The sequence below is a fragment of the Haliotis cracherodii genome, unplaced genomic scaffold (genome assembly GCF_022045235.1).
Source record: "Haliotis cracherodii isolate W230 unplaced genomic scaffold, xgHalCrac1.p SCAF_5, whole genome shotgun sequence".
Lineage (NCBI taxonomy): Eukaryota > Metazoa > Mollusca > Gastropoda > Lepetellida > Haliotidae > Haliotis > Haliotis cracherodii.
Genome location: NW_027266308.1, coordinates 70,144,116 through 70,153,711, shown reverse-complemented (window position 1 = coordinate 70,153,711; position 9,596 = coordinate 70,144,116). Strand labels below are relative to the sequence as shown.

The 9,596-nt window shown below is 46.7% G+C and overlaps 1 protein-coding gene across 1 annotated transcript; it reads left to right on the top strand.

Moving 5' to 3' along the window:
* Positions 1-3,275: 3,275 nt before the first annotated feature.
* Positions 3,276-3,977, top strand: LOC139444412 (uncharacterized). Its single transcript, XM_071225385.1, has one exon. The coding sequence runs from the start codon at positions 3,276-3,278 to the stop codon at positions 3,975-3,977; it is 702 nt and encodes a 233-aa protein (XP_071081486.1).
* Positions 3,978-9,596: the final 5,619 nt, after the last annotated feature.

The window sequence follows — 9,596 nt, the reverse complement described above, 5'->3', positions numbered from 1 at the left end:
TGTGCTGTCTATTGGGTCGTGTACCGACCGAGTATGCTGTCTATCACATCTTGTACCGACCGAGGATGCTGTCTATTAGGTCTTGTACCGACCGAGTGTGGTGTCTATTGGGTCCTGTACCGACCGAGTATGCTGTCTATTGGGTCTTGTACTGACCGAGTGTGCTGTCTATTGGGTCTTGTACCGACCGAGTATGCTGTCTATTAGGTCTTGTACCGACCGAGGATGCTGTCTATTAGGTCTTGTACCGACCGAGTATGCTGTCTATTAGGTCTTGTACCGGCCGAGTGTGCTGTCTATTGGGTCCTGTACCGGCCGAGTGTGCTGTCTATTGGGTCTTGTACTGACCGAGTGTGCTGTCTATTAGGTCTTGTACCGACCGAGTATGCTGTCTATTAGGTCTTGTACCGACCGAGTGTGCTGTCTATTGGGTCCTGTACTGACCGAGTGTGCTGTCTATTGGGTCTTGTACTGACCGAGTGTGCTGTCTATTAGGTCTTGTACCGACCGAGTATGCTGTCTATTAGGTCTTGTACCGACCGAGTGTGGTGTCTATTGGGTCCTGTACTGACCGAGTGTGCTGTCTATTAGGTCTTGTACCGACCGAGTATGCTGTCTATTAGGTCTTGTACCGACCGAGTGTGCTGTCTATTGGGTCCTGTACTGACCGAGTGTGCTGTCTATTGGGTCCTGTACCAACCGAGTATGCTGTCTATTAGGTCTTGTACCGACCGAGTGTGCTGTCTTTTGGGTCTTGTACCAACCGAGTATGATGTCTATTAGGTCGTGTACCGACCGAGTATGCTGTCTATCACATCTTGTACCGACCGAGGATGCTGTCTATTAGGTCTTGTACCGACCGAGTGTGGTGTCTATTGGGTCCTGTACCGACCGAGTATGCTGTCTATTGGGTCTTGTACTGACCGAGTGTGCTGTCTATTGGGTCTTGTACCGACCGAGTATGCTGTCTATTAGGTCTTGTACCGACCGAGGATGCTGTCTATTAGGTCTTGTACCGACCGAGTATGCTGTCTATTAGGTCTTGTACCGGCCGAGTGTGCTGTCTATTGGGTCCTGTACCGGCCGAGTGTGCTGTCTATTGGGTCTTGTACTGACCGAGTGTGCTGTCTATTAGGTCTTGTACCGACCGAGTATGCTGTCTATTAGGTCTTGTACCGACCGAGTGTGCTGTCTATTGGGTCCTGTACTGACCGAGTGTGCTGTCTATTGGGTCTTGTACTGACCGAGTGTGCTGTCTATTAGGTCTTGTACCGACCGAGTATGCTGTCTATTAGGTCTTGTACCGACCGAGTGTGGTGTCTATTGGGTCCTGTACTGACCGAGTGTGCTGTCTATTAGGTCTTGTACCGACCGAGTATGCTGTCTATTAGGTCTTGTACCGACCGAGTGTGCTGTCTATTGGGTCCTGTACTGACCGAGTGTGCTGTCTATTGGGTCCTGTACCAACCGAGTATGCTGTCTATTAGGTCTTGTACCGACCGAGTGTGCTGTCTTTTGGGTCTTGTACCAACCGAGTATGATGTCTATTAGGTCGTGTACCGACCGAGTATGCTGTCTATCACATCTTGTACCGACCGTGTGTGCTGTCTTTTGGGTCTTGTACCAACCGAGTATGATGTCTATTAGGTCGTGTACCGACCGAGTATGCTGTTTATCACATCTTGTACCGACCGTGTGTGCTGTCTATTGGGTCGTGTACCGACCGAGTATGCTGTCTATCACATCTTGTACCGACCGAGTGTGCTGTCTATTGGGTCGTGTACCGACCGAGTATGCTGTCTATCACATCTTGTACCAACCGAGGGTGCTGTCTATTCGGTCTTGTACCGACCGAGTATGCTGTCTATTAGGTCTTGTACCAACAGAGTATGCTGTCTATTAGGTCTTGTACCGACCGAGTGTGCTGTCTATTGGGTCCTGTACCGACCGAGTGTGCTGTCTATTGGGTCTTGTACCAACCGAGTATGCTGTCTATTGGTTCCTGTACCGACCGAGTATGCTGTCTATTAGGTCTTGTACCGACCGAGTATGCTGTCTATTGGGTCCTGTACTAACCGAGTATGCTGTCTATTGGGTCCTGTACTGACCGAGTATGCTGTCTATTGGGTCCTGTACTGACCGAGTGTGCTGTCTATTGGGTCCTGTACCAACCGAGTATGCTGTCTATTAGGTCTTGTACCGACCGAGTGTGCTGTCTTTTGGGTCTTGTACCAACCGAGTATGATGTCTATTAGGTCGTGTACCGACCGAGTATGCTGTCTATCACATCTTGTACCGACCGTGTGTGCTGTCTTTTGGGTCTTGTACCAACCGAGTATGATGTCTATTAGGTCGTGTACCGACCGAGTATGCTGTTTATCACATCTTGTACCGACCGTGTGTGCTGTCTATTGGGTCGTGTACCGACCGAGTATGCTGTCTATCACATCTTGTACCGACCGAGTGTGCTGTCTATTGGGTCGTGTACCGACCGAGTATGCTGTCTATCACATCTTGTACCAACCGAGGGTGCTGTCTATTCGGTCTTGTACCGACCGAGTATGCTGTCTATTAGGTCTTGTACCAACAGAGTATGCTGTCTATTAGGTCTTGTACCGACCGAGTGTGCTGTCTATTGGGTCCTGTACCGACCGAGTGTGCTGTCTATTGGGTCTTGTACCAACCGAGTATGCTGTCTATTGGTTCCTGTACCGACCGAGTATGCTGTCTATTAGGTCTTGTACCGACCGAGTATGCTGTCTATTGGGTCCTGTACTAACCGAGTATGCTGTCTATTGGGTCCTGTACTGACCGAGTATGCTGTCTATTGGGTCCTGTACTAACCGAGTATGCTGTCTATTGGGTCCTGTACTGACCGAGTATGTTGTCTATTGGGTCCTGTACCGACCGAGTATGCTGTCTATTGGGTCCTGTACCGACCGTGTAAGCTGTCTATTGGGTCCTGTACTGACCGAGTATGCTGTCTATTGGGTCCTGTAGCGTCCGAGTATGCTGTCTATTGGGTCCTGTACTGACCGAGTGTGCTGTCCATTTGGGTCTTTTACCGACTCAATCATCTGTTGACTTGGTATTCTGCACATTCTAAATTTGAGGTTCGTTTTGAAATTCTTGGATCCATCCTTGTTGAGGCACTGAAATAGATGTTTATCTTTTTAAATACTATAACAACAATATGCACAATTCCACTTATTTCCATGCACAGACTCTGCTGTAATACAAATGTCATGTGTTGTCCTGCAGGCAATTCTACCTTGATGGACATCCAGGCCCGCCTCCAGCGTAAGAACCACCAGGCGACGTTGCAAGCCCGGCGCATGAACAACACGGCTCGTCGTCTTCTGCAGGACAGGATTGGCGTCCTCGAGTCGTGCTACAGGAAGCGGGAGAAGCTCTTGGGTCGCGAGGCCAAGTCACTGGAGCAGGAGTTGCGGTCCTCCACCGAAAACGGCATTACTCCAACATCTGTACAAAACCCTGCGACTGTGCGTACTTTAAACCTGTCTCCTCGCCCGAGTGAACTGTCCAACTTCCGGTCTGACACTTCGGGTTGTGGCTCGCAATGTAGATTCCATGTGATGCCCTCCCAGTGTCGGTACTTTCCATGTCAACGCCTGTCCACTTACCACAGCATCGGCTACAACATCCGGGCACCTAGCGGACTGTCCGTGGACCCCAGTACGTCCAAGGCGTATATCGTCAACGACGGAGCTGCGTTCGACGCAAATGAAGTCGTATCCAACAGAGACACTGACAGTCTGGCCCCTTCAGCTCACGTATCACCGAGGAACAGCATACAGGATCGGGAACGAGGCTTGCGGCAATTAGTTAAAGAGATGAAACAGCGCAACAACCAGCAACGTCCCCGCGCGTGGGCCGTCAACTACGGCAATCCAATGTCTAGCCGGCAGCTGCTCAAACCTGTGGTGCCAGTGTCAGACCGGGAATTGGCGCCATAGGCTGTATATATATATATGCTTGTCATCACAAAACATTTTTTAAATTCCATAGATATCACAAATATACTAAGAATATCAATGAAGTACTTCCTCGTTGTTCCTTTTTCGGATAACTTGCAGACATGTCAGTGAAAACACAGTGGATGTGCAGCAATCTTTAAGGAGGTGTTATGACTAGCGTTGCTCCCACTGTTCAAGGTAGACTTGAAGTAGTCCTAGCTCGCTGACTTGTTTGAAGCATGTCATCATATCCCAATTGCGTTTATCGATGCTCGTGATGTTAATCACTGGGTTGTCTGGTCCAGACTCGACTATTTGCAGACCGCCGTCATATAGCTGGAATATTGCTGAGTGCAGCATAAAACAACAAACAAACAAATAAAACTCATTACATTACTCGCCCGGAGGCACAGGTGGACCCGTCGCCTAAGGTGCCACAATTCGCTGTGCAGTGTTGATTCCCTTGGCCACACCAGAAACCTGTGATTATGGGCTGGAATCCCGAAGGTTTCAAGGTCTGTCTGCACCATACCCATGGTCTTCGGTTTCACCAAAGTGGTAAACGTCTGAGACCTGCATCACTTCGGCCTTTCTTCATAATATGTGAAGCCCATTTCTGGTGTTCCCTGCCGTGATATTGCTGCAATATTGCTAAAAGTGGCGTAAAACCATACTCAATCACTTTCCACGCCATGATATAACTGGAATACTGTTGAAAGACACGTTTAACCAAACTCACTCACTTACTCAATACCCCATCCATGTACTTTGTCAAATAAGTTCATTTCAATTTGAAATCGAAACAGCTGCCTACGTAGGGTGGTAACCTACGATTGTCCGACTGAAGGAGATTACAATCATACTTGTCCTTAGGTGTATTGTAGGTATGTTATACACCATGCCAGTGTCGAGGGTTGGTATGTTATACACACCATGCCAGTGTCTAGGGTAGGTATGTTATACACCATGCCAGTGTCGAGGGTAGGTATGTTATACACACCATGCCAGTGTCTAGGGTAGGTATGTTATACACCATGCCAGTGTCTTGGGTAGGTATGTTATACACCATGCCAGTGTCTAGGGTAGGTATGTTATACACCATGCCAGTGTCTAGGATAGGTATGTTATACACACCATGCCAGTGTCCTGGGTAGGTATGTTATACACCATGCCAGTGTCGAGGGTAGGTATGTTATACACACCATGCCAGTGTCGAGGGTAGGTATGTTATACACACCATTCCAGTGTCGAGGGTAGGTATGTTATACATACCATTCCAGTGCCGAGGGTAGGTATGTTATACACACCATGCCAGTGTCTTGGGTGGGTATGTTATACACACCATGCCAGTGTCTTGGGTAGGTATGTTATACACCATGCCAGTGTCGAGGGTAGGTATGTTATACACACCATGCCAGTGTCGAGGGTAGATATGTTATACACACCATGCCAGTGTCTAGGGTAGATATGTTATACAAACCATGCCAGTGTCGAGGGTAGATATGTTATACACACCATGCCAGTGTCGAGGGTAAGTATGTTATACACCATGCCAGTGTCTAGGGTAGATATGTTATACACCATGCCAGTGTCTAGGGTAGATATGTTATACACACCATGCCAGTGTCGAGGGTAAGTATGTTATACACACCATGCCAGTGTCGAGGGTAGGTATGTTATACACACCATGCCAGTGTCTAGGGTAGGTATGTTATACACCATGCCAGTGTCTAGGGTAGGTATGTTATACACCATGCCAGTGTCTAGGGTAGGTATGTTATACACCATGCCAGTGTCTAGGGTAGGTATGTTATACACCATGCCAGTGTCTTGGGTAGAACCAATTCCACCTGAAACAATCATCGCCATGAATTAACAGGAAATTTTACAAGAAACAATGATTTATTTCATAATGATTCAACATTTGTGATACAATAAAAGGGTAAGTCAAAATAAACCAAAAAGCACAGAACCCCGTAATTGTCCTGACGCAAGATGTCGACAGATGCAGTGTAGTCAGCCTTTAGTGGTAGTCTCACATGTGACCTGTGTAACCCTAATCTCGGAGGGTTCACTCAATACCTACAGACTGTATACTATTATTACAGTGAATGGAAAGAAATGCTTATGTGTGCTGAATGATCGTCATTCAATTCAGGTCACAGGTCACCGGGCAACATGGGATGGACATTTTCATGACTTTATTGTTGCTTAGTCAACTGAGACAATACTCTTGATGCAGAGGTTAAGTTTAATTGTTTACAAGCTTCAAATATATCCCTTGCTATACTATGAAGTCAACCATATCAGGTAATGATAGTCATTAGTGTCCATTCAGGAAGCCTCATATCCCACTTCTTGTACTGGGTAATGTCATACCATACTTCATACACTAGTTGCTAATATATCCCACTTCATGTACCTGGTAAATAGTATCATATCCTACTCCCCTAGATGGTTGTGTACAAATACTGCTGACTAGGCAAGTACTGGGCCATATGTCATGGCATTATGCTAATGTAGTGGTATTGATGGTGGGGGAACTAGACCACCCAACCCTTGACCAGGTCCAGCTCATGACAATGCTTCCATGGAGTTATATTAGTTGTCAGGAGCTGGACCTGGTCCAGGGAGGGGGGTCCAGTGCCCCCATTGTCTATACTACTTATGTTCATCCATGACATGTTATCAATGCAGCACCATGAATACTGACTAGCACTTTGAAGACCTGGACCACCATCAGCTGATCATGTGATTTAAGATGACATAGCGAAGTAGTCCCTCCGTTTTTCCTGGAACACTGCAACTTGACACAGGAGTGGGGACACAGATCACCTTCAATACACGTTGTCATGGGAACAGCACTTGTTGCCCAAAAGTTTAATACAAAATGGTATGACTGTTGGTGTTACACCTGTGGCAAGCATGCACCGATATGAATGATGTGATGTATGTATTTACATATTGACAACCACTTTGACAGCTAGCCCAGACACCTGATTTCACTTTGTACCTGGCTTTCAGTTGAGCGGAACTCACGTCCCGTGTCGGTGCCTGGCTTTCAGCTGAACGGAACTCACGTCCCGTGTCTGTGCCTGGCTTTCAGCTGAACGGAACTCACGTCCCGTGTCGGTGCCTGGCTTTCAGTTGAGCGGATCTCACGTCCCGTGTCGGTGCCTGGCTTTCAGCTGAACGGAACTCACGTCCCGTGTCGGTGCCTGGCTTTCAGCTGAACGGAACTCACGTCCCGTGTCGGTGCCTGGCTTTCAGCTGAACGGAACTCACGTCCCGTGTCGGTGCCTGGCTTTCAGCTGAACGGAACTCACGTCCCGTGTCTGTGCCTGGCTTTCAGCTGAACGGAACTCACGTCCCGTGTCGGTGCCTGGCTTTCAGTTGAGCGGAACTCACGTCCCGTGTCTGTGCCTGGCTTTCAGTTGAGCGGAACTCACGTCCCGTGTCTGTGCCTGGCTTTCAGTTGAGCGGAACTCACGTCCCGTGTCGGTGCCTGGCTTTCAGCTGAACGGAACTCACGTCCCGTGTCGGTGCCTGGCTTTCAGCTGAACGGAACTCACATACTATCTTTCTGTCTGTGTTTGGCACAAACTGTAGTTGCAACCGATCTGCAGAGTCATCCTACTGCTCAATGTCCAGTAGCAAACAAAATACAACTTCATAAATACTTCCGTACAAAAACACTTTGCCATAAGGGATTTTGTTTTAAACAAATATATAGGAAAGATTGTGACAACACAATATCTGTTCTGACTACAATCACACATTGCTAACACATAACTGAAAACTGTGTTTGTCCTCCAAACATAACCATTCACAAACAGACATTGGGGACTTAATCATGTCATGTGCCCCCATGATGACACACAGGATCACACAGTACATGGCCACAAGGAAACAAGATGTCAGGATCAGGAATGCTGCTCAAAGAAACATGTTTGGCAATTAATGGGTAACAATCAACTGAGAAATGAAAAACTGGAATGTAGATATTCTAATTAACAAGATGAATAATTTCACATCAATCTATTTCTGCATGATTTAAATATTGGAGACAAAACACTGATCTGAGATGATGGCAGAACCATTGTGTGTGGAATGACAATGGCCGACTATTTCTGCTGGATCTCTGAGAGAATTATTCTGATGGCTTTCAAAGTGGTAGGAGTCAGCAGGTCCCTGGAAGAATGGTAAATGTTGTCCCTGATAATGCCAGTAACATACACATTGATGCAAACTCTTCCAACCTGTTGACTGTGATAAGATGGTTGGATGCACTCCTCTGTCACACATGTTTCATCTGGATCAGCTTAAACAGTAACCATGACAACTGCACGCAAGACCAAGAAACACTGAACACTTGTCTCACGACACATGTACACAGCCATGATATTGTCATGCACCAGTCACACAATCCACACCCATTCATAGACACATTCACGAACAGACAATCATGGACACATATTCATGGACATTCAATCATAGGTACATGTTATCTGCAATACAATCATGGACATACCTTCCCAGATGGTCAATCATGGGCACTCGTTCATGTACTAACATTCACCACACACATCGACACACATTTACTTTGTGTAAGGCACAAGGGTCTCGCATGACTTGACACACCAACATGACCATTTGTCCACCCTGACATGGTAGAGCGCTGGTCGAGTCACACATGGCATGAGGTCAACAGTGACACGTGACAAGGTCAACAGTGACACGTGTCAAGGTCAACAGTGACACGTGACAAGGTCAACAGTCACATGTGACAAAGTCAACAGTAATGCATGACATGAGGTCAACAGTGACATATGTCAAGGTCAAGTCACATGTGACAAAGTCAACAGTAATGCATGACATGAGGTCAACAGTGACATATGTCAAGGTCAAGTCACATGTGACAAAGTCAACAGTAATGCATGACATGAGGTCAACAGTGACATATGTCAAGGTCAAGTCACATGTGACAAAGTCAACAGTAATGCATGACATGAGGTCAACAGTGACATATGTCAAGGTCAAGTCACATGTGACAAAGTCAACAGTAATGCATGACATGAGGTCAACAGTGACATGTGACAAAGTCAACAGTAATGCATGACATGAGGTCAACAGTGACATGTGACAAAGTCAACAGTAATGCATGACATGAGGTCAACAGTGACATGTGACAAGGTCAACAGTAATGCATGACATGAGGTCAACAGTGACATATGTCAAGGTCAAGTCACATGTGACAAAGTCAACAGTAATGCATGACATGAGGTCAACAGTGACATATGTCAAGGTCAAGTCACATGTGACAAAGTCAACAGTAATGCATGACATGAGGTCAACAGTGACATATGTCAAGGTCAAGTCACATGTGACAAAGTCAACAGTAATGCATGACATGAGGTCAACAGTGACATATGTCAAGGTCAAGTCACATGTGACAAAGTCAACAGTAATGCATGACATGAGGTCAACAGTGACATATGTCAAGGTCAAGTCACATGTGACAAAGTCAACAGTAATGCATGACATGAGGTCAACAGTGACATGTGACAAAGTCAACAGTAATGCATGACATGAGGTCAACAGTGACATGTGACAAAGTCA

Bases quoted from the DNA above. Each gene is read 5' to 3' on its own strand.
- LOC139444412 (XM_071225385.1), top strand. From the start codon at position 3,276: ATGGACATCCAGGCCCGCCTCCAGCGTAAGAACCACCAGGCGACGTTG.